At 38.6% G+C, this 26033-nt stretch overlaps 1 protein-coding gene across 1 annotated transcript; it reads right to left on the bottom strand.

The window, feature by feature from the left end:
• Positions 1-508: 508 nt before the first annotated feature.
• Positions 509-26033, bottom strand: KREMEN1 (kringle containing transmembrane protein 1). Its single transcript, XM_009889171.1, has 9 exons — positions 26027-26033; positions 19182-19344; positions 15114-15205; positions 8455-8579; positions 7839-7992; positions 4198-4530; positions 3435-3593; positions 1669-1753; positions 509-671 (listed from the first exon to the last, which is right to left on the bottom strand). The coding sequence occupies exons 1-9, from the start codon at positions 26031-26033 to the stop codon at positions 509-511; spliced, it is 1281 nt and encodes a 426-aa protein (XP_009887473.1).

Below are 26033 nucleotides of genomic sequence, written 5' to 3'. Positions count from 1 at the left end.
CTCCCATCTTACTATATAGTACCATTTAGACATGTTTACATTAAGGCCATTAAGCTCAGGTTGCTGTGGCAGCTGAACAGGTTATCAGTGTCCACCTCTGACTTCAGCCTTGAGAATAAAAGGACTAAAGTAGCCTGATATAATACAGCCGTACAGGAAAGTAGGACAAGAAGTCCTCAACCTGCAGATACTCATTCAATTACTCTTGGCAGGGGTACAGGACATCTTGAATTTTACAGGTTTTTACATGTATTTTAAGTGCTTTGGTTTCAAGGCAGTAATTAACAACACTACAGATTTGATGAGCACCAGATATTTCAAAACTATTGCTGCAATTAAATCTGTTGTCATTAGTATACCCAAGAGAACAGCAAATAGGCAAAGTTACTCAAAGGCCTTTGGAAATGGACTTTTTGGAAAAACAGTATGAGATTGGGAGCTAAAAAAAGGATTATTCCGAAGTCACCTGCATTTTAAGAAGATTCATTCTTGTAAAATAAAAGACACTTCAGTTTCCCACTAGTGGGTTGCAATCATCTTGTTGACTTCGAAGCTTTTTCTTGAAGATGGATATCGATGTGGATGGCTGGTAAAATATACTCCAGATCTCGCCAGCAGTAGTAACCTCACTGGAATCTTCTGTTTCAGCTGCAGATGGTATCGGATGGGATCTAGGAAACAAGAGTCAATTCACTGTTTAGGTGCTTGGGAAGCTGCTGTTATTAGTATGTCTGCATTACTGCTACACTGGTAATGCCAGCAGCTTCCACTACATCTGTGATGCCTTTTTTTTCCTACCTGCTGCACAGTTATGTAGTTTTTGGAGTGTTTCTTGGTTGTTTCTTGACCAAATGAAAAGTTAGGCATTCTGTTGCTAGAGTAGTTGCTACCCTAATGAAAGCAGTGACATTAAGCTAAGAAGTCTGTACATATTCTTTTACTAATTGCTATTAATATAGATTAATTTCCTTGTATATTTAAGCCTGTTTGTGGCATGCAAATACAATATTCAACATTTACGATTTGCTGATAACTCACCCATCATTTCATTCAATGACTGTCCATCTAGAGGACACAAAAATTACTTGGTATAAGTGTAGAGAAACATAGTAATAAAATTATGTTGTTTTTAATAGGGAGAAAAATATACGGTTAATATATGGTTAAGTGTCACATCATAATACAGATTTTCATTTTTGTGATTCTTTTTTGAACCATTTTCAGTATTTCAGTAAAAGAAAGTAAGTGTTAACTAGCCCACATTGAACTTTTTCCCCAGTTCCCCAATCTGGGATGAGGTTTTCATTTTTTTCGGTAAAGGATTATCATAATTTGACCTCTTCCCACCAGTGCTAGATGTCTGATTACACTTTCCTCTTTGCTATATAACATCACTCAGTATGAGAAACTTTTTTATTCCTTAAAATACAAATCTTGTCAAAACAAGACCAGAAGAGATATTCTAGCAGCAAATGCTATCCTAACAGACTGGAAAGTTAAAAAATGTGCTTATTTGTTATCTTTTATGAGGATACAAATATGTAATATATAACTTGATTTTGAATGTGACTAATCTGACAGTATCAGAAGGCAGAGAAATGAAGCGTACCAGGTTTGGTACAGAGCCAAGATGTCAGTTCTCCAGGGACAGTTTTGCTCCATACTCACCTCATGGTTATGTGGAGAAATATCTTTGCTATTATGGCTGTAACACTTAAGATGAGCAGTGCTGTGAGACTATATATTGTCCATTCTGTAAAAGAGAAGAGCAGAGGGAGAGGGAACTGTGTAACTCTTGGTCAGAACTGTTTTTTTCCCATGCAGGACTGCTCCCTATAAAATTGAAAGTTGGGAAAATTCAAAGCATATACCAGTAAAATTATCTAACTAGCATCTAGGAAAGGAATCAAAACTCACCCAGAGGAAAATTTAAAAGCAAACTACACAACATACTAGAATATATGCTACCAGTAGTAACTATGTTTGCAAGGAGATGGCCTAGTTTTATATCAGTAATTATGTAAGTAATCACCAAGTATGGTGGGGTTTTTTTTCCTCTCTAGAGTCTACTGAGACAGGCGATCAGTATTTTTGATCTGCTATTTTATTACCTTACACTGAAGGCTCTTGGTTGTTGTATTTTATGTTTCAATTTAGTTCTGCTGTACCAGCAAGTCAAGCAGGACTTGTAGAGCAGCTTGACACATGGCCACATTGGAACTATTTAAGATACTGGGGCTAGAGGGGAGCTGAGTTCTAAATTATTAGATCACCTTTTCATTTGGACTTCTATAATCTTGCAGTGGGAGGCTACAGCATGTCAAGATGGGAGAAGGGATGGCACTAGAAAGTAACTCTGACATATTTAGCACACTGAACAGCCTTGCAAGGACCTTGAATTGTCAGAACAACTGAACAAAGGCCATCACCTTCAGAATCCTGAAGCTCAAAGGAGCAAAAAAAGGAAACATAGGCTCCCTCCCACCCCTTGCCCCTTTCTCAAAGCACTGACTGTTCATGACGATTTTAACGTTTTTTTTGTAACTGCATGAAATCCAAGGGTGCAGTTTCATCTTAGGTCAGTATGCCCAAGCTAGTTTAACACTAGGCAGCTTAAATGTAGCTGTGGAAACTCAGGCACTATCCTGGGCCTCCTGCCAAAGTATCTGCCCAGAATCCCAGGCCTGTTCTGCAGCCTGGCTAGTTCAGGTATATGCAGCTCATGTGCAGTCATGTTCTTACATTCAGGTTTGGAATGCAGACAGCTTCAGGACTACAGAACTATCAGAGGGTTCGCAGTGTGATTGAGGCCCAGCTTCAACAATATGTAAAAGCAGATGCCCCAAGTAGTTTTCAGATAGGAGAGACCAATAGCGATATTCACCAAGAGTGCATTTCCAGTCTTCAATTATTTACAACTCAATTTCCTGAATGAAGTGGTGTCTTGAATGTGAGTTCTAGACACATGACAGTTCTCAGTGGCATCTCCCCTGCACCCACTAACTTGCTTCATCCTTGTCTAGCCCTCTTTGTATTATTGCTGGAGCTTTCCTGAACTGAGATAACTGGGATGCATCCAGCACTTGGGCTCTTCCAGATTCTACAAAAGCTTGCTGTTTTTTCAGCACCTTTTGCCCCCTCTACGAAATTCCCTGGTCACTGAAGCTGATGCTAGTAAGGAGGCTGCTCTGACTCACATCTTATTCTGCTGTGCTTTCATTCTCAAGGACTCACCATCTTCACACTATTTCTAACTGAGTTATGCTGAGAAGTGAGTTTTACACAGTAATGAGAACAGCAGTTAGTGGTAATTAGACTAAATGAAAATTCACAGTGGATCAGATAATGTGGAGGAGGAAGCAAAGGAAATAGTGACTCTAGATTGTGCCTTGGCAAAATGTTTTTCCTTTTTCCACATTTTCTTGTAATATTACCAGGCATGGAGCTACTAGGATGACTTGGGCTGGTTGTGATGACATAAAGTATCTTTGATGACCGGGCTGCATTGATGCTGAGATTTGCTTGTTCGTTTATCTTCTCTGAAAGGGTCTGATTCATTGGAATGCTGTTTTGATGCACATTGTCCTTCACAGCTGAAAACACAAGAGTATAATTACCATAACAATTTCTTAACAGGTGTAATTGGACTTTATTTTGTGCTTGTTAAACAGGCGTGTGCTGGTCCCTGGTTTACTTTAGAGAACTCCAATAATCAAATTATGTCTGATGCCAGAAAAAGCCTGTACTTCACCAAGTTGTGGTTCTCAGAATTCTTCTTGAAGCTAATTGTTCATTGTAACAGTAAGTACAACTAAATGTTTTCTCCTGATGACTTTCGATCTGAGTGGAATACACTGTTGGAAAGAGCCAAGATGGACCAAGATGCAGATCGACTAATGTTTTTTTGTTTTGTTTCAGCTTTGTCATTTTTCAATCTGTTTTGAAAGGCAGGTATGGATAGGGTTGAATCTTTTAAAATAAATTTTGCTATTTATGACATAGCTGACTGGAGTGTTCCAAATTGAGAGAAATTTTAGCAAAGCTTTTACCCACTGACCAGCGACAACAAGATAGATGAAAAACCTGTAGACATGAGAGTTAAAATATTTGCTCTTTTTTTGCCACTTCAGAAATCTGTGTGAATTAAATGCTTTAACAGTTCATTGAAAAGTAGAAACAGCAAAGTTAGCCTCTTACCTCTGTATCTGATAGCAAATCCCTGGGCTTGATTGATTTCATCTGAGAAAAAGTACAAAATGACAAAATCCAAAGAGATGTTAAAGGTGTGGGGAGGTCGGTTCTTGCCATTAAAACGAGCTAGAACATGATAGGTATAACCATCCAGCAATTCCACCATATCTGTAGCATCTTTGATTTCAAAAAGGGCAAAGCTGAAGTGGATTCGAGACGCTCCTGGAACTTGTATGGTCCAGTAACAGACTTTGCCTGTGCCATATGTGTCGGGAAAATCTGGGGAATAGATCACAGCTGTAGCAGCAGTGTAATTCCCTCCACAGGCACCAATAAGGGCTGTGAAAAGGAGAGGAAGAAAAATGTAAGAAAGAGGTTATACATTCATTATGCACAGCTTTAGCACTCTGTAGATTCTAATACTCAAATGTGACTTGCAGGTGCAGACTTGCTACCCCAGCAGGATGCACTGTCTCTTGGACTGGTGTTCTTCACCATCCACAGCATAGGAGCACAGCTATGATGTTGCATTTGTTTGGGTTACCCTCATTCTGTCTACTCGGAGACCTATGTATCAGTCTTGAATACTGCAGCTGTCTTTTGTCCTTGTACATAACCATGTTCCCTTTCCGCATACCTGCAGGAACAGGATGAACACTAAATCACTGATCCAGGGACTTCTACTCCATCCCCATCAGGCAGGCAGGCAAGCGGACTAGTGAACTGCTGAATTATTGACATTCCTTCACAGCCATATCAAATTGAAAAAACAAATCTTCACAGAACAGCTGAGGTTGGAAGGGACCCCTGGAGATTGTCTAGTACAATCCCCCTGCTCAAAGTAGCAGACATGTTTTAGTTGTATTTTGAGTCTCCAAGGATGGAGACTCCACAACCTCTCTGGGTAACCGGTTCCAGTGTCACCCTCCCCATAAAAAAATATTTTTTCCTTATGTTTAAATGGATTTTCCTGTGTTTTGGTTTGTGCCTGTTGCCTCTTGTCTGTTCACTGGATAACAGTGAGGAGAATCTGACTTCCATCTTTACACCCTCCCATCAGTTATTTATACAAATTGAAAAGATCCCCCCTGAGCCTTCTTTTCTCAAGGCTATGCAAGCCAAGATCTCTCAGCCTCTCCTTGTATGAACAAAGCTGTAATCCCTTAATCACCTCTGTGGCCATCTATTTCTGCTTTTTAAGCATTCTGTCTTTTCATCTTGTCCAACTCATGTTTGACCTTACCTTCACTAAGTAATCTGGAAAAGATCCTGTTATGAAGTCTAAAGAAAATCTTTTTGATTTGTTGCCACCTTTTGTATTCAAAACGAGTACATGCCCAGTAAATCGTTATATCCCTTGACGACTATCCAGATTCCCAGTGCAAACTAATTCACCAGTGAATCCAGAGAGACACCCAAATGCTAGCCAACTGACTTGATGCATATCTATACATACACATATATATTTTAAAAATGTATTGTATATAGGTGTATCTGCATATATATGTATTTATGTATATCCCCTAAATACACAATATTACATACCTATTATATAATAATGTATTTCATGACAAAACAGAGTTATCACTCCCCCATATCATAGGCTGAAGGGATGAAGAATCAAAGTAGAATTATTTTCTCTGAAGGCTTAATTAAAGCCCTGTAATAGAGGCCTGTGACAATGGAAATAAAGGAAGGGAAGTGTTTTGAAGTGTCTCAGTTTTCACAGGCCTCTTGAGAAAGAGTTTTAATAAATACAAATTAAAAGGGAGCTTGGAGAACAAGAACAAGAAGTAGCATATGTCTGCCAGAAAAATCATGTGAAAACATTTCTCTCTCTTTCTAGAGGAAGACCTGATCATAGCCTGAGCAAACCTCACGCTTTAGTGCCGCCCTATAAAGGACCTTATAGAGGAACTGAAAGAATATGAAAGACGAAGAATAAAAAGACTGTGAAAGGCCCCACAGAGGTACTAAGCCACACAGAGGCATTTGTGTTTAGCACTTACTCCATGTTAACAGAGCTGCTGATTTAATCAAATAGATAGAATAGTTTGAATAGATAGAATTGATTGGATTGATAGAATTGAAATTTGTCAGTAAGATATTAAATTTCCTCATTGCCAATGGCTTATAGGTATTGTTATATTTGGCTGCGCTGTTTGTAATTACTGAATCACAAGATGTTCTTCAAACCAGCAATATTAACTAAGAATGCCAGTGACTAGTGCTTCACAGATGCTTGACACAGTACAGCATTGCCCCATATGGAATGGAAACACTTTCCCTCTCTCATTTCCTTCTAGTGCTGGTAGAGTTCTGTGTTGTGGGTCTGAATGTTACAGCTTTAGGCCATGACAGTAGCACATAGCCACATAAGGTTAGTGGGTGTGGAGCATGTGGGGGGGTGTACAGGGATCAGGGGTGAAGGTTCTGGGGATATGACATAATCTGGAAAAGAGGAATGAGGTGAGCAGGTGTTGCTCATCAGCAAAAGAAAATAGGTGGCAGTTACTAGGATGCCCTCTCTTACCTGGCCATAGCGCTCTCCCTTGCTGTTTACCTGAAAAGACAGTGCAGGTCCTCAGCATAACATCTTGCCGAGCCCTTGGTCATTCAAGAAAAGGAAGTCTTTACCCATGAAGGAGTTGGGAGGCCAAGAGCAGAAGGTAACAGAGGGTGCTGCGGTGTGAAGCTATGTGCTATCTCAACATTGAAAGCAACATGCAACTCCGGTGCTTCTTTTCATATCTTGTGGAGGATTTACTAATTCCTGTCTCAACTGAAATGTCTTTCTGTCTCACTAGCTAGGAACCAGGCTTTTAGAGTAAGGAGATGGGAAGTTTGGTTGTGTGTTCAGAAGGTGGATAATGATGCCGGTTTTAGTTCCAGAAAATTTGTAACTCAACTTAAAAGGTAGCTTCTACTTCAGAGGCAGTTGAGATCTGAGAAGCAACAATATATTGGTGCACGCTGTGAACTTTTCCAGTACTCCCAGCTATACTGGGAGCCTGTACTGCACCCAGACAACTGGGTACTCATACCATCAACCTGGGAAGTTACACAGCTGGCACTGGTATGCATACTGAGAAGAAGAGTAGAAAGGAGTGTTTCTATGTATAAGAAATTATGAAATCAACAATGGTCATAATAGCAACCAAACTTGTTTGTATTTTTGGGGTACACTCCTTCCCTGTTGCAATTCTACTAGGCTGCTTTGTGTTGTGTTAACTGGGTTACAGCAAATCACATCTGGTTTGATAAAAAAACCCAAGTAGACTGAAATTTTATATGAGATGCCTCACTTAATCATATATCTACTCTCTGGTACGATCAGTTCTGAAGGAGTCTTTCCATGACACGCTGTTTGCGATAGCTGAGTTAGTACCATTTGTGGGGAAGTAAGAGACAATCTCTGGAGCATGAGTCAGTTGCCTAAGCAGGCATCATTTCTTGGAAGAGCTATTTCACATTATTAATGGATGTGAATTTTATGCAGAAATAGAAAGCAGCTTGTTTTATATTGAATTTAGGTGTTTTGCTGTTTTGTGTGCAACAGTTCTCGTTGCGTTTAAACCCTTTTCCCTAATTTGCTGAACATTTGAGACCTCTCCTTTGGGAAAAAATGAGCCTGTTTCAATACTTACTGTCAAAAAGAATGACTCTGCCATCCCCACCACAAGGCTGAGTATGGTCTCCAAAGCAAACACTGTTGCATTCCGTACTGGCTGCCTCCCCATATCTCCAGTAGTCAGGATTATTTCCACAGAAACAAGCATAACCTGATTCCATGCCTGCAAACTTTGACAACAAAGATGCATAAGGAAGGGAGAGATAATATTTAAAGGAGAGACAGCAGGAAGTTGTATGAGCAAGAAAGCTGGCAGTAGAATATGCGTGTTTTGGAGATGTATAATTTGTCAGAGGTCCCACCACAAACTGTTTTTGTTTGAGCTGACAGGATGCTACTTAGACTAGCGAGCAAGATGGACTGGAGGGCAATTAGAGTGCCCTATCTATCACTCATAACTGCACTATGAAAGCATACTTTCTCCTGGCATGCTGGAATTATTAATTGGTTGTTTGCCCACATTGCTCGAGAGGGCTAGGTCCCCTGGAGCAGGAGCGAGACCTTAGATGTCCTAAAGGTGGAAAAAAAAAGAAAAAAGGAAGAGAGGGGGCAGAAATATGATAGAGAGCTCTAGGCATATTGTCATCTTTTGTCTTTGAAAACACTTTGTAAATGTATGTCAAAGAAATCACCTTAAATTGTTGACTTCGGCAGGAACTGATGCATGTTTGGATAGTAAGTTTATTGGAGGTCTCACTGGTGCCAGTCAAAGGTGGTGGCTCTCCATGGTCCTTGTAACACCCTAGATTCCCCGGCACTGGCAAGAATAACAGACAACAGTCATTCTAAAGGTGTGCCTGGGAACACCCAAGACACAGACCACTTTATGCACTACCTGGTTTCTAAGCAGTTGCCTGTATGTTCTTGTCTTGATTTCACAGTATGGGAAATGTTACTCTATGCTAGATCCTTGTCATATTTTCCAAACATGCCCAGGGATAAATGACAGGTGGTGAAATAGCTTCATATCTTCTTAGCAATATACCTGCAATACTCTGTAGTTGGTTTCTGTAAACTGCAGTAATACAGACAAGATAAACACCTGGTTTATTTCTCCTGATAGAGGCAATTAAAAAGAAAAAAGGCATTAAGTGGGTTTGGAGGTTTTGTGGGGTTTTTTGACTGATCATGCATATTCTAGCAATGTAAATTAAACAATGTTATTTCCATCTGATCTTCAAAACAATGAAGTTCTGGAAGTTTTCTAAACAGGATATTTGAGGAAGGGAACGTAAAGTGTTCTAGGGAGGAGTCTGGCAAGTTTTATGGGAGGGACTACATACCTATACAGGGGAATTCCCTAATATTTAAAACTCAAATTCTGACATGAATTCAAAGTATCATATTTTATGGTATGTACGAGGAGATTCAAAGTAAGTAATATTACTTTTTTAAAGAAACATGTATTTATACTGTATTAATACAACATTTCAAGGCTCCTTGGTCACTATGGGAGGTCAGAAAGAGTTTTCCCCCTTCAGTGCATAATTTGTCCTCTGTTTTTGTTTTGTTTTGTTTTTGCACTTTTCATCAAAGCACTGGAATTTAGCCATGACTACTAGAGAGAGGATGTGGGGTACAATATAGTGCTGTGCTAATGGCATAAAATTATCCCTTGCCTACTTGTCGTATCTGCTCACATACTTGGAATTAAGTCTGTTACCATCTCTATGGTCAGATAATTTTTATCCCTGTGCCACATTGACAAGGATTATTTTTTGTCCACCTAACCCCCACAGCTTTGTGTAACGTGATGCGGTCACAGATCTGTATGACAGTTTTACTTATTCAGTCATTTGTTATTTCAGTACCGAGTAAACTCTGAACTCTCTCTTGCTAACATCTTGTGGCACAGCACTGTTTCAGGTTTTTGACTTACCAATAGGGTTTTTTTGGCGGGGGGAAATGTTGGTTTTGGGGTTTTGCAGCCTCTGATGCCTCTTAATGTGGATTAGCTTTTTTTCCGGCTCCTTTTGAACTAGCCATCTCTTGCACAGGTGGCCTTTTTCTCTATCAGATAACCTGTGTGTTAGTAACCTGCTTCTATATTATTGTACTTTCACATAAATACAGTAAGAAGGCTATGATGCTTTTTTGTACTGAGCAGTCTTGTGCAGTAGTCCTGAAAATATCTCTTCACTGGATTTTAGAAGGCCCATTTCTGGGATTTCTTATACATGTCCATTAGCAGCAGCCATTGAAATAATGCCTTGAATTCAGAACTTCTATTTGTCTAATTCTAACAAAGATGATCTTGTCCCTGTTCTTCTGGAATATTATATACTGAGCTTGTAAACTGATGCCAGCTAACCATTAAAATCTGAATCATCCTGGTATCTGAAACAGTTAACAAGTCTGTCTGAGAACTTGCTCACAGACTTGGGCTATGTTGCCTACAGCAGCTTCCGTATTTTAAGGAAGAGGGTTAGCATATCTATTAGTGACCAGCAAAGATATTAGCATGTGTATAATTATACTCTTAAGGAGGATGATTATAGTATTATAAAGGATAATAAATGAAGTTGGGAAGAAAATTCAACTATGTATATTTTTTGAATAATTAGCTAATGTTGGTTCAAATATTGTTCATAAAATAATTTTGTTTTCTAAGAATTATACCATTTCAATTATAAATGCTTTCATGGAGTCACGGCTTTGATATGCCCTGCAGCAACATGCATGTAAGTACTGAGACTTCAAGTTACAGCCTGATCTAACATACTTTTGGAAATCCCCATGTGCAGCCCCACCCCAGCTGAGTACAGCTGGGCAGATAACTCACAGAGAGCTCCATGGTTTTGCACAGTGCATGATTTCACTGCCCTGCAAAAGCTTCCTAGTTAACCAACCTAGATCATTTTCCTAGGAGACCTGGGATTTCCTAAAAACACATATTATAAATATATATTTTTGTTTGTTTGTTTGTTTTAAAGTAGCTTTATTGGTGAGACCCTTCAACCTTGTGTCCAGAGGATTAGTACTTCATTATGTTCCATGCTAAGAAACCAGACTGAGTAATTTGACAACTTCTTACATTTTGTAACTAAATCAAGCGTACCACTTGGGTATATCCAAAAGCTAATTAGTCTATTTGGTGTCCCAGCCGTATTTTAACGTTCTCGTATCTAGGAAACAAAATTAGTGTCATGTGATTGGAAATAAACAGGAGAAGCATCAGTGTAGCCCAACAGTGACCAGTAATTTCCATGCCAGTGCCCGGCTCTTCAAATTACTCTGATACCAAATCAACAAACTACATGAGCCCAAGGATCAATGCTTAGCTAAAAGCACTTTTGTAGTCCCACATCAAATACATGATTAAACACTCTTCTGAACTGGGACCACACACACACACACATATGCATATATGCATATATGATTTTCAATCTGCCAGTTCTTCCTATGGCTACTGATGGGCTGGTCCTAAAACTGAGACACCCCTGAGTTGCTGCTGAAGGGTAATCAAAGTACATAGTATAAGCATAATAGTAGAGGGGAGATAATCTGTAATCTGATTGGAGAAGATCCAATTGGCAAACACAGCTTTTATATCAGATCCACAGTGATCAGAAATTACTGCTTTTTCAAAAATATTTTGAGTATATTAGAATAATATGTTCCTCATTCATACTATATTAAACTGAATCAGGATGTATGCATAGGGAGCGACTCAAATCTAAAGCAAGACAGTGTACATTTAAGCATGTGGAGCAGCTCTGCAGAAAAGGACATAGAGGTCCTGATAGGCAGGGAGCTGAACGTCAGCCAGAGTGTGCCAGGCAGCAAAGGCGGCCAACAGGCCTGAAGTAAGATGAGCACAGCCAGAGATCAAGGGAAGTGATTGTTCCCCCACTCAGCACTTGTGAGGACCACACTGAGACTACTATGTCCATTTATGGGCCCACCAGCGCAAGAAAGACATTAATTGTCTGAAGCAAGTTCAGCGGCGAGCCAAGATGCTCCAGGAGGCTGGACTAGGTGATGGTCTGGGGTCCCTTCCAACCCAGGGTACCCTACAACCCTATGTGTATGTATAAAACTATATGTGTGTGTGTGTGAGTATATATAAAGCAATGAAGAATCAAAAGTATTCCTAGATAGGCAGTGACTGTTTAGTCACCCCGACCTTTAAAAATTTCCAGCACAATCTGTTGCCTTAATTTGCTCTTAATGTTTAGCCTACTAAAGACACTTGGCAAAAATGAGGTAGTCAATGCTCTGCAAGTACTGTTCATGCTGATCAGTGATGCCCTACTGTTACACTATCTTCACCAGTTTGTACCTATTTGTTCTCTTGTGCATAAAAGATCACCTTTTTTGTGCAAGCATGCTATTTTTCTTTGAAGCAGCATATGACATAATGAGGTCCTGGCAAACACCAGAGCTTCTGCATGCTACATGTTAAGGCACATGTATTAAAACATGGAATTCATCCTCTTGAGCTCGAACCCATGTTCCAGCTATGCTCATCTGGCTGTCTTTCAAGAGCCTCCTAGCTTTTTGCGATGGTAATAATGCACCAGTATACTGTCTCAAATTGTGCGAGTTCCTCCTTGTTCTTGTGTTAAAACATATACAGGTCAATCTTACAGAGTGATCAATGAAGCTCTGTATAACTTACGTGGCTCTGCCATTTAGCACTTCATCAATATTTCAGTAATAAATAAATCTATTACATGACGCACATGCACACAGGAATTATGATTCCAGTGATGAAATCTGTTTATGGGAAGAGACTTGTGCAGGCCATGAACATGGAGATGCAATTAACTGGGACAGCAAGCCTATCTTTCTTTTACCTTTTGGCAGCGTAAGTTGTTATTTCCTTTGAATTTCAACCTAACCTCATTAACAAAGAGACCAAAAAAAGTCAGGAATAGCTGCAACATTGCAAACAAACCATCTAAAGCATTCAGTTCTGAATTCTCCATGTGAGATGCACATGTTCTCTCAGGTCTCGGTGCTGCCTTCTTGCCTTTCATTTTGTTTATGTCCATTCCAGTTTGCTTAGCAGAAAAGCCATTAAGAAGAAAAGAGGAAAAAAAGGAAAGACTAAGCTCCTACTGGGGTAACTGCCACTGTCTTCTGTGATTCTGCCCATCCATCCTCCTCTAACATTGCTAAACTCTGTATAGCGTGTTTACACACACAGAATGCCAGAACGCGTTTCTGAATGAAACACTTAGTGTTACATATAAATATTAGTGAACAAGACACATGATATAATCATGTGAAATCACCATCGTAATGAAAAATTCTTAACTGTAGGTTCTTAATTATTGTTACAGTGAATCACTGCATGCAAATCTCTCTAGGCAATCAAGATGCTTCATGTTGTTGGTGTTATCCTGGTGTTATGCAGGTATAGTTTATAGGTAAATTACGCTCCAGGTACTTGTCTTTTCTAGCAGTAAATATAATTATGGAAAAGAAGCTTATATAAGACAACTTTTTTACTTCTGTAAAAATTTCAAATAGGATTTCTTTACCCAATTGCTTTCTTGCTCCATCACAAAACTCAGTTTTGTATTATGCACTTCACAAGTTGGTTTTGATGGTCCTATGATTTACCATAATGCTTAATGAAAACAGAAAATCTGGTAAAGAATAAAAGTGTTTTCTTTTTTCCTTACACAGCTTCACAAACCATGAGGTTTGTATTAAGACTTGGATGGGCTTGCAATGTACAGTTTGTTCTAAATCGCTGCCATTTCTTTTTCTAGTATCCAGTTTCAGTGCAATGCTTGAAGCAGCTGCTACTGGTCAAAAGGACATTTTGTAAATCTAAGTCTGGATTATCTGTACAAGTGAGTGTCCAAGTTTAAATCCTCTGCTCCCCACCACAGAGAAAATGAGTGGGGCTGGTTTTAAAAGGATCCTTTGTGTAGAACAAATGGAGTGGAGAGAATTTGCCTTTCAGCTTTTTTACTGGTGCCATATCCAGAGAATTTGTTAACATCTGTGGTCTTTAAAGAAAATGCAAATTCTTTCATTTTAGACCAAGATAAATTTCTTAATTAGGAGGGTCATGTTTCCTAAATAGGACCTCTTATCAGAAAAATAAGAGTAAAAATGTCCTCTGAACAATGAGTATCAGAGTGTTGAATGATTTTGTGTTATTTAAATAAGATTCTTTAATCTGTATTTAAGTCTAGGTAAAAGTCAACTGACTTAAGGTCACAGTTTGCCTAGCTTGAAGATGTGAATCACTCGCTGACATTCATAAGAAAAAGAAAACCGTGGACAAAGTAAAAAATCACTTGATGTCTACTTTTCTTTGTTTGGTTTTTTTTTTTCCTTTTCTTAGTTTTGAGTAAGAAATGTACCTCTTCCAATCAAAAGTATCCCTACATAAGGACAACTGCTCTGAGGCTTAACGGTATACACATAAGTTATCCCCTAGAAATAGCAAGTACTTGCCCAGAAGAAGTTAGGAAAGCCAGTAAAGGCATTAATGATTAGACTTAATATAAGGTGTAGTTAGGTAGCTTGTTAACATGTAAAGCTGGAATCTCTTTTTAATATTTAGGCGTATTTTAAAGAATGTGATTCTTAGGAGTTTATCCTAGGGAATTCAGGAATGAAAATTTTGGAACATATTGACAAGAATCGTGACAAAACCTCCACATTTTGGACAAGGTAAATAATGTAATACATTCAAAATATTAAATACTGGAAGGAAGCTTCAGGTGAATAACTTGTGTATTATCTGTTAAAAAAAATATCGAACAAAGTCCAGTTTGTGGTTCCACAGCAATCCCAAGTGTATGCATCTGCAAGGAATAGAATTCTAGCTGTAAACCTAACAAATAGCCACCTTTTCCCTATGTCCTCTCATACTGTCTATTTCTTCCAAGAAATTCTGCGCATGATGTGTTATGCGCATTAAACAAATGCCATCCATTTTACAAGCTAATTGCAAATGATGGACACGTAAGTACCTTGTAAAAAAATTAATACTTTCCTATTCATTTTTTTGAATGAAGTATTTCTATGGATTCAAAAAACTAGCAGTACTTCATAAGTTTTGCGTGATTCTCTGTCTGGTATTATTTGTAAATAATATAATTCAGTAATTCTGAGATGAGATGAAAAGGATAGCAATGGAGGAACAATTCAGTAAGCCTGTCATTAACTCTAGAGACCTGTTTAAAGTATAGCTGAGTCTACAAATGAAAATAAGCTGATTGGCCTTATCCTAGTTTCCGTTTGAAAATCACTACCCACTGTTGTATAACTGCCAATCTCTGTTCAACAGAGATGCATGCCTAAAAAAATTACGTTCTCTTACTTCGGCAGGATGGAATCTCACAGTACTTCCAATATATTCCATCCTCGTGCTCTGCAATGTAGCACCATGGGCTGACATCTCCATCAGGGTTCCTGAAAGAGAAAAATAGAGCGAAAAGTCATCAAATATTTTCAAAAAACACATAAAAATCAATCTTATTAAGCTTCAGTGTCATCATTATTTTTGCTCTAATACCTATTGAATATTTAACCTGTTGGACTTCTATACAAAAAAAAAAAGAAAAATTGGTCAGGAATTTCAGATAATTTTGGTTATTACAGTACAGAGCAAGCATAAAATGCTAGTAATGTCGAAAAAAATAACTTCTTTTTTCTTGAAGTCTAAAAGTTGCAGAGCTATTTCTGAACAGTATTGAGAGAGAGAGGGAGATTTTCAGCCCCACATCCTGCATGCAAGTTCATTAGAGTCCTACACTTGATTTTTGCCTTGATACAAAATAGGCCAGACTCCAACCTTCTTATGTATGATGACAAAAGCATTTATCCGATAAAGTTTTCTGGAAAAGACTGAGGTCTTTTCTTCCCCGTCAGTAAAGCTGAATAAATCTTTTCCAGTGATCCGATATATTCATGGATGAGATAATTCCTTGTGTGTCCACAATTATTCTTTGCTGTTGTGTAGCATCATTTGCAAATGCATAGCTAAGTAGTTATTGGGTTATTTAAATTTTTTTTCTATGTACACTTTGTAAAACTATTTACATTAAAAAGATCAGTTTAAGAGAATAAAATGTTATTTTGGACAGTCAGGTTCAAATATTACCTTTTCTTGTAACCAGGGCCAACTGTAATCTTTTATCATGTACTTTGGCATGAATTCTATTAATGAGACCCCCCTACACTGCAGTGTCAGTTCAGCTGCACGTTGACATTTGGGCATAGTAACAACTCCTTGTGGGAGATCCAATTTTAGAACTACTGGGGATTATCTTTGGTCAAATAACAGAATGCTGAAGACAATTGGTGAGTTGAGTTCAATTTAGCTGACCAAGTGCTGCGAGTTAGGCTTTCAAACAGACTAGGAAAAGTAGTGGACGAGGAAAGCCTATGACTAGTGTGCTGCGAATTTAGATGTAATGGCAGAGCTTCCAGTGGCTAAAGAGACAACTAAAATCAAGGAAAGCTTGTACTCAAAATAACACAATTTTCCTTGTTTTCACAGTTACAGGATATTTCGGGTTTACACCTGCATGACAGAAATCAGATGGCTGTAACTGAATCATGCTAATGGCACTCCACATGTAAATACCTTAACATGCAAGAAAATTGCAGAGAAATGTGATGAACGTCTTTAGAAATCTTTGCCTTGAACCTCAAAAGTGCATACAGTTAGAAAACAATTGAATGTCTTTCAAAATCTCCAAAACCTTCAGCCTGCATAATTTTGTTATGGCTGAAATGAGGCTTAGTGGAATATTATGAGGCATTTCCATCTTAACAGGGTGTCTTGCCATAAACAAAGTATTCCAAAGGACCACCCATGGAGAGATAACATGCTTCTGATTAATGCTTTAAGTGTAAAATTAGATTACTCAAATGTTGTCCGTAAAATTGAGCCTCAAAACAATGTATTATGTCTTAAAAAAGCCTTATGAGGTATGTGTTGCCTCAGAGAAGGGAAGATCAACTTGTCCATTGTCACCAAGCAAATGAATGGCAGAGAAAGAGCTAAAACAGCAGTATCTTCACTTACAAGGCCTCAACAAGATTTGCATGCTAAATGTATCCTCTGACACTCATAAAACAGTGATTTCCCAAGCTTTTTTTCAACAGAACGTGAAGTTAAAAAGCATCCGTTAGTTAGGATCATCATTCCATACACCTGTGGGAATATTCCTAGGCCACGTGATATAGCATAAGGAAGGAAATAGCTAACCTTCAACTCAAACTCTATCTCAAAGAGGATAATATAACACCTAACAGTTTGAGGTTAAAAAGCCTTATTTGGTAATCAAGTCATTTCTCAGGATTACATACCAGATGATAGGCTTCTTGCTCCTTGTAACACCAAATTCTCATTTGCTAAGTGAAGTGAGACTCCAGAAAGGATTACTTGGATATCTGGATAAACATTCAGTTTGTTGCGCAGATTTTTGCATAGCTTGTACATGTTTTGCTTTGTACTAACCTAAGCATTAGCCAGAGATGACTGCCAAAAGTAAGACCCTGCAGATACATCCTATGTAGGATACTACCATGCAGCAACAATCCAAATTATGTTATTTGTATCAGAGATAATTCAGTGGCCGATAGCTTTTTTGTAGCTCTGTATTAGCATGCATAGTGAGAGACGCAGCTCTCTACATGTCATGAGAATTGTTATGCATTTGATGGTGTTGGGTTGAGGGAGGCTGTGATGTTGATGTGAAATGTTTTTGGTGGGAAGAGAGTCTCCAGTGCTCACATGCTGATCTGATACTAGACAGCCTGATAGGTTTATTTGGTTTCCAGGCCATTTTCTAAAGAGAATGCCCAACTTATACGGAGTTTCTCTTGCAGGAGGTGTATTTTTCTTTGCTCCTGTAACATGCTGAACTGATTCAAAAGAGAGTCAATTCAGAACTTGGCAATAATGCTTTCTCCTGTGGCTGAAAACAGAGTCCACTGGTGCAACACATTGAAGACTGTTATTTTGAAGCACTGCTGCAGCCACTGGAAAAGATCCCAAGTAAGTCTTTTTCTTCCCTGTCCTTCACCAATGTTTTTCAGTGAGAAATATCCTCCTGAGTCATCAACTAGTCTGGAAATGCCACTGAGTCCTTTCATCAATGTGCTCATCTGTCTGCTGCATGTCACAAGACCTCTTTTCTGCGCTTTCGTCCTTACTCTCCATTAACTGGCTGTCTCTGTCATATTTTCTTGAATGTCAATTTCTGATTAAATATGGAAAGGTTCTTGGATCAAGATCCAGGACCCTGTGTTTATGACATAGCAATTGTGCTGAACTCCTGCATATTAATTTTGCCTCATTTATCCTGATTTACATTACTTACAGTGAAATGATTTTAAGATGAAAGTGGCAGGTGTATAGCTCTACCCTAGAAAGCCTATAACCTGCTAAGTAAAGGCATCTTCCAGGAGAATTGAGGTGTGGTTTGAACCTTCTCACGAAAGAGACATTAGAACATTTCTTGCTATGCCCCAGGTAACTCAGTTCTTAATCTCTTGGTTTAAACATCTCTGTCCCCATTACCCAGTGAGTAAGACACACCACTTGACTTCATGTGCATCCTAGATGAGCTGATGACTATCACTGTTTAAGGAATATATTTATCAGGTCACTCCCCACCTATTTCCATAGCAAATATAGATGGGCATAAAAACCTAGCTAGTCAGTCCTGCAAAGGCAGAAATGCATCAGAAAGTTAAATGTTGCAGGCTGAAAAGAGCCTGCAGGGCCTTAACATCTCTGAACACAGGTTCTTATTTGGCTCCTAAATTTTGCAGTTCTTATTAAAGTTTTGTTCTGAGTTTTATGGAGCACTTCTTTAGAAGGCAACGAAATGAAAGTGGAACTGCCATGGTTTGAGCTGGTATTGTAGCCACTGACAGCTGAGCTTCGGAATTCAAATAACAACTCTAAGTCACTGAACAGCTAATACTGAGAATTTTAGTGACTACATAACTTTCACTAGCACAAAACTTGGAAACATAGTGTATAACAGAAGCAGGCTTGTGGGTGAGGATAAACAACAATGTTCCAGAGACTCCTACAGACATTCACTAGTGCTTCTGTACTTCTGACTTGGATCATTTTTTTTATTATCTCCACCTTTTCATTTAAGTAATCTCTAGTCTTTCTCCATCATGCCAAATTATATACTGGATATATGATATGGACTTTGGGTGAGAGCTGGGTTGAAAAAGTTATTCTACTAATGGTGCTTATAGATCCAAGGTACTGATTACAGGATAAAACAAAACCTGTTAGATATCCATGGTTCTGACATTCTTCACTGTATGACAAGAAGTTTCCTAATTTTGTGTCAACTGTTTAAAGTAACACTGGGTATATAGGCAATGTTAGTAGCAATGAGATGTTTCTTACCTGCAGTAGTTATGCTCTCCAAGCCCTCCCTCCCCATTGGGATATTTCAAAGTATTATAAGGATGCTCAAAGGTCTCATTCCAAAAAAGACAAGGTTTCCCTGCATATTGGGAGGTCTGGTTCTGAGTGCCACGATAGTCAGCCCCATTTGCTGTATAACATTCTGAGAAGAAATGAAAATGGAAAAAGAGAAAGAATGTATGTAGATTTAGTGTTTGGTTGTTCTTCCCTCGCCCTCCACCCCATCCCCAAGAGACCGTGTTTCCTTTCACTAACATGTTTCCTGCATTGTTTAGGCAACTAAAGATGCTGTCTAGGATTTAAGTTTTCTCTCAGAGTGAAATCTCTATTGGAAGAGATTATGATTTCATTACTTTACTACACAATGTAGGTCTGAAGAGTTGTTAATACAATGAACATGCATTTTCTGAATAAGCATACTACATTTTTAAAGCATACTACATTTTTTACTGTTTTCCCCTTGTTTTACTCATTAGGATGAATCTGTAACTTGATAATTTTCCAAAAATGAAATTAGATGATGTTATCAGTCTGACACTTATCAGAATACTACCCAAAATCTCATGCCAGTTTAACTAACGTTGTAAATATCTGTACTTTACAAAGTGAAAGATTTTGTAGGCATGGATCCTGCAAACATTTACGTACTGATTTAGAAAAATTCTTAGGCATTTTTTTCTCTGGCCTGAATTGCCTTAGAGAGGGACCTTCTTCGGTAGAGTATAATCATGATATTGGTTTGCTAATAAAGCATTTATGCTTTCAGATTAAAACTTACAGGTCAGTATTCTTCTGCCTTGCTCTTATTTTCTCCCATTTATGTTTGTTTTCCTAGCTTCCTAATACTCAGCAAGTTAGAAATCAAAGCAGAGAATGATTTCTGTAGTCATTAAAAGCACTATCCCCTTCACAGTTTCTTTGCTCTGTCTTATTAATGATATCTTCTGATCAAGTAAGTATTCATATTTGCAATTCTACATTTTCTAAAATGCAAAACATTTTTGATTAAATTATGCACTGTGAGGGTGACAGAGTACAGGAACAGTTTCCCAGGGAGGTTGTGGAATCTCCATCCTTGGAGACATTCAAAAGCCATCTGGACACAGTCCTGGGCAACCTGTTTTAGGTGACTGTGCTTGAGCAGGGAGGTTGAACAAGATGACCTCCAGAGGGCACTTCCAACCTCATCCATTCTGTGATTCTGTGATCATCTTCCGGAAATAGCCTTTATAATTAGTGTCCCATAAATAAGTCCATCCACGTTATAACTGATGATACATTTATCACCCATGCATTTATTTAGAAATAGCACTGAGATACAACAGTCCATGACAGAACTAAAACTGCTGTGTGACACCGCTGTAAACATTTCTTTGTACTGAGTAGCATTACTGGGGAAAGTCACAAATGATTCCTACTAACTGCAGGCTGCACAACCCTCTGTTTTATCTGACAGCATTCTCTGCAGAAACCATGTAACAGCTACAGAGATATTCTACTGCCCTGAGGGAAAGGGAGAGTGCTCTGAAGCGGAGTACGCTGATCCCAGGTGTCCCTCATGAGATGTACTTCACAAAACAAAGCTAGAAAGACCTGCGTGGCTGCAGTTGGAAGAGGAAAAAAAACACCCACAGCTTAATCCCCATATTAACTGTACACCTTTTTTGTATTTAGAAAAACTGTGGGAGAAGGGAAAATGTGTTATTAAAACATGCCTTTGAAATGAGTTTAGTCTGGGCCTACAAATATCAGAATGCTGCAATTACAGTAATTATTTCACAGTTTTGTTACACAGCAGATGAAAGCTGATGGTTTTGTGCCTTCACTGTGCATTTTCATGCTGAGGCAAGTTAGGATTTCTATTAAATGGAATTCTGTTGCTGAAGGCACACAGAAGAGGTGTCTGCACAGCCGTTAATGTATACTGCTATCATCCTTGGACAGAAAGCTATCTATCTAATTTAATAAAAACAAGCTTCAAGTCAATACTCCTCCTTACTGTAATTTACCTGACTGCCTTAGCCTTGCAGGTGAGCTACATACATTTACTTGTAAATGCAAATCTGAGTTTCCAGTATTTAGGCCACCACAGCTATTTACATAAATATATGAAAAAAACCCCCACCACTTTAAAGTCACCACAGTGTTGCAACTTTCTTCAGTACCTCTCTTGCTTTGCAGTTAATGTAAAAGTTTTTCTATGCCATAGGTGAAAAATATAAGCTGATTAATTTGGCAGAAAAGAGAGGAAAACATAATCAAACTGAATAAACAAAATAATGTAGAGTATAAAGAAGCAGTTGTGAGAAGTGACAAACACATCCAGAAAAGATGGCTACTGCAGCTTAGTGCTATTACTTATTTTCCTTCTTACTTCTAAATGAGAAGCAATATGTATGAACATCTACTCAGAAATGCAAGGAATGCTACAATACCTGAATGTAAATTGGCACACAGGCTAAACTGAAGTTAACATCAGCCCATTTTAGGATCTGCTGAGACTGGCCTATGCTTTAACTTGCAGTAGCAACTGCCCTTCATTTTCATGTCAGTTTTTTTTTAAATAGATTTTCTTCAAACTTCATTACACTAGTACTTTAAGGACATTGCACAAAAGGAAGAGTGAGAGCTCTCTTCATTCCTCTTAGCTGTAGTTTTTTGTTCCCAAGACAATAAGTAGCTGTAACAGTGCCTCCTGTGTTCTTTTGCACTACCAAGAGATTTGGGAAAAATGTGCCTGCTAAGTCATAGTGAAGCTCCCCTGGCTTTGTTAGCACCTAGCTGTGGAAGGTGAAGGCAGTGAGATACATTGGTTATCCCAGAAAAACTGAAATGAAAACTTTACTTAAAGTTATGGAATTTAGCAGCTCTTATTAAATGAAATACGTAATCTTTTTGTGTTACAGGGAATTTCCTATGAAATTTTCATTTTGTTAATGATTAATAATAATTTTGCCATAGCATTGCAGTGCAATCTTTTCAAGTAAGTATCAGCATTTAAAAATCAGGTTTTCAGTCCTACATTCTTTTGCCTTGAACAATCAGCTTTGAGATCTGCTGAGATATATTTTGTACAGTTTTCTATAAAATTCCTAGTAACATGGATACAGATCTCAGCATATTCAATATCTTGGCAGTAAAGAGCTGAATTCTTCCATTTATCACATGTAGTGACTTCACCATATTTTGCTGCACAACAGCCAAGACACTCCCTTAGCAATCTCACTGTGAAATTAATATTCCCAAGGTGTTGAAGGTGCAAAGTGAACGTTTCATCTGCAGACAGACCACTGCCCTCTCCATTTCAAATCCGCAGGCTGCACTTTAAAGACAAATGTCCTAAGAGATTCTGGAGAAGAGGACATTAGAACCTCCATCCTTCTTTTTGTCTTGCACCACTGGTGCAATAATTCTGTGAAAAGATGAGCTTAAAAAAGGTCAGCCAGATTTGTCTGCACAAAAATAATTCAGAAGAAGTCATCTAAATAAAACAGTCGGAAAAGAGCAGACTGAACGCTATTGGTAAAACTCTTGGGCTTACTCAAATTACCCGATTTCTCTCTGGTAGATTATGATCATGTAGAAGGGAGAGGAAAAAAAAACAAATCAACAACAACCACCTCTTCTTTTACTGTTCTGGCACCCACTGGATCCAGCTGCCTTACGTTGCTTGATACTTCCATGTTACTTTGGGCTATGAAGCCCTTGGCTTGGAATCTAACATCAGAACAGTCACTCAAGGAAAAGTAATACCAGTTCTATGAATTTCAGCAAGCCTTATTCATTAAAGTTTTGTAAAACTATGGTATACTACGACAGAACTTGCCACCTCTCCAGGTGGCAAAGACAGCAAGGGAAGAACAGGCACTTTGTGGAGGCTGAAGCCGTCAGCATCCTAGAAGGCATCAGAGTGCCACTGGGCTTGATAGATTTGTCACATCATTTCTGTTCGTGCACCCAAGGCTTAGTTTGAACTATCCTGTCAACCATAAACCTATATTAAATCACTAGGGTTTTCAACAGTCCACAGAGAAAGCTGTGACCATTCAAATCTTGAAGTCTCCGACCTCCTCCTATTTCTAAGATCTTAGTCAGCTGTGTTTCAGACATAGTCTGAAGTAGAGGCTTGTGTCAAATCCATGATTAAAATCAACGTCTTGTGATGACTTCACTCTATTAACTGCCTAATCACCCTGCTGATTCTACTGTTTTGTGGGGATGTCTGCAAACAGAATTAATCGGGAGACAGAACCCTTGCAGTTGTCCTAGTCCTGAAAAGCTGGAAGGTTCCAACAGGTCCTGTTCAGGATAATGCTTATGAGCCCCAGGGAGAAAACAGGGACAGCGGTGTGCTGTCAGGGCTGGTTTGTTTTCAACACATCAGGTACCATGGTTGACAGGAAAATAACTCTTTATTAAAAAAAACGAATACCGAAACTAGATAAGTACGTATTGAGTGGTAACTGTTGGAAAGAAAAAGCAGAAAATAAGCCTGGGGATGGTTGTCCACTATAAGTGAATGCTCAGTGTGTGATACAGGTTCACAATTAATTTTATTAGAGCCAGATCAACATTTGGAAGATCAAACAGCAGCTGTAGTTGAAATTTTTTCCATCTGTCCTGGTTTCTTCTTCGATGTAGGGACCTTACAATGATCATTTATGCCTTTGTTACTTTGGGACTGTATGGCTGCCTGCACTCCACATGGGCGCCACTTTAGGATCATTTGAAAAATTAAGGTAGTGCAGAATGTAACAGGCTGACTTTTTTACTGAGTGAAGAACTGATGATAAAACACTGACAGTCTGCATTGGCTTCCAATGATTTTCTAAGATGGACTTCCAAATATTGGTTTTAATCTCTGAAGTCCCTAATGGCAAGAGGCCCAGTTACCTGAGAAACTCTAATTTCGTGCCACATTACCACAGACAGAAATAATACAAACACTGGAATTTCATCTGCAGTCTTTTCTGTACAAATGAGATGAAAAGCAAAGAAAGCAGCTGTCTATTTCTCAAACACCCTTCCTTTTCTGGCTGACATGTCAGAAATCTTATAAATCTTCTAAGCATTCTTCAAAGTCTGTATTTTCTCAAAGACATCTATTTAGTGACATTACTAATTGCAGACTGAAGAGATGGAGGCTTCAGGATGGTTTAAATGACTTCTTAGAGTACTCTTCTGAGTTTGGGGCATGTATGTAGCTTTTGAGATTGAAAATTCAGAATGACAAACTTGTTAGTATTTCACTGAAAAAAAAAAAAAAAGAAGTTACTTGCTTTATTTGTTTGCTTTAAGTTCTGGAAGCTACTTGGAGTGCTGACTAGGGGCCACAGAGATTAAAGGTTGACAACAATTATGCCCAGGTCAGAAATTATCCTACCAGCTATGGCCAAACAAGAAACAAGGTGTTCTTTTAAAAATCTGCAGATTAATGAAAGGTAAATGAAAGTGACTGCTTTTTAAATCTTGGGTTTCATTGCAGTGGTGTGATAGCCAGAACATTAAATGTTCTACAAGGCTGGAGCAAGAAATAAAGGTCCGTTGAATTTACATGCTGTAATTGCCTGCTCGGTTCTCACTTGTTTTTCTTTCAGCCTTTCAGAAGAGTCAGAAAAATGCTGAAGAAGAATATAAAGATATGGAACCAAAGGTGCCAGGTCCAATAATGAGTGGGTGTCAGGTGCTTGATGCATGTGCTTGCATAGTGTTCTAAGAAGAGTTTTAAGACATTTCCATTCTACCTAAACTGTTCTCCTAGTTCTTGCTAGAGATTGCAATTTAAGCACTCCTCCTTAAATGAAAGCACTGTATCTAGGTGCAGATGGCAACAGTTACAGGCACTAACCAGATGCTGCAGTCTCTAATTTGATTGAAAGGGTATAATTAGGCAGCAGAAACACTTCAATGAGAGAGTAATGCGCAGAGGAAAGGGCAGAAACCACTTAACTGATGCCAAGATACCCCAGCAGTAAGGGAGGCAGGGGCCCACGGGTGGAAGGGGCAGAACACCAAATTACCTTCTTCAGATGAGAACATTTTTGTTTCCCTGTGGATGCGAATAGGGATTCTATTATCATAGGTTGCCACAGTTCTTCATGTGGGAACACTGATTAAAACCAGAAGAAGCTTCAGGAGATCAAAGAGACAAATATGGCTTCTGTGGTCATTATTAAAAATATTTTTAGCAGTGCAATGGTTTTCTTTGAAGATGCAGTTTTATCGATTGAACCAAAAGCTGATTTGCATACTGGCACATGATTGGTCAGGAAAAAAATAATCTCATTCCATAGGATGTTATGATGCAAAATAAACGCTTTGGGGGAGGATAAGGCTGGTTTAGACCTACCCAAGCGAGGAATCAGTGTAGTATTTTTACATTTCAATACTTTGCTATTCTATTCCACTTAATACTTATGTAACAAAAGGCCTTACACCAAAACTATCAGGCTTGGGTGCCTATACTGTAACAGTAAAAAACACCAGAACAGTTGATACAAACTAAAGAAAAAAAACACCTCAGGAAAGAATGATCTTTGTTTAAAACGGCAATTTTCAGAATTGCTAGAAAATAACTCCCCATTTGCTAAATCAGCGAGTTTAATTCTGATGTGATGCTATGAGGGAGACAGCTGGTCGTTTCTCCTTTGCCGTGTAGAGGCACTCTGCATGTAGTTTTAAAATCATCTCTCTCCTTCTCTATATTCATACACAAACACACTTACAATTTTTTTAAGCCCTCAAATGCAATCATTTTTCTGGTCAGAACTAGAGTCTTATTTAGCATTGGTTCAAACCAGAGAGTAGTCACAGTGAGTACTCACCTGACAT

Source organism: Charadrius vociferus, unplaced genomic scaffold (assembly GCF_000708025.1).
Source record: "Charadrius vociferus isolate BGI_N301 unplaced genomic scaffold, ASM70802v2 scaffold567, whole genome shotgun sequence".
In the NCBI taxonomy this organism is placed as follows: Eukaryota; Metazoa; Chordata; class Aves; order Charadriiformes; family Charadriidae; genus Charadrius; species Charadrius vociferus.
The sequence above is the reverse complement of the archived record's forward strand: the minus strand, read 5'-3'. Positions and strand labels throughout refer to the sequence as shown.

What these genes read in the sequence shown, in the direction of transcription:
- KREMEN1 (XM_009889171.1), bottom strand. An exon ending in GCCGAAGTCAACAATTTAAG is followed by an intron (nt 7,993 to 8,454) that starts GTGATTTCTTTG and finishes TTGTTGTCAAAG; the next exon opens with TTTGCAGGCATGGAATCAGG. An exon ending in ATTTGCTATCAGATACAGAG is followed by an intron (nt 3,594 to 4,197) that starts GTAAGAGGCTAA and finishes TTGTGTTTTCAG; the next exon opens with CTGTGAAGGACAATGTGCAT.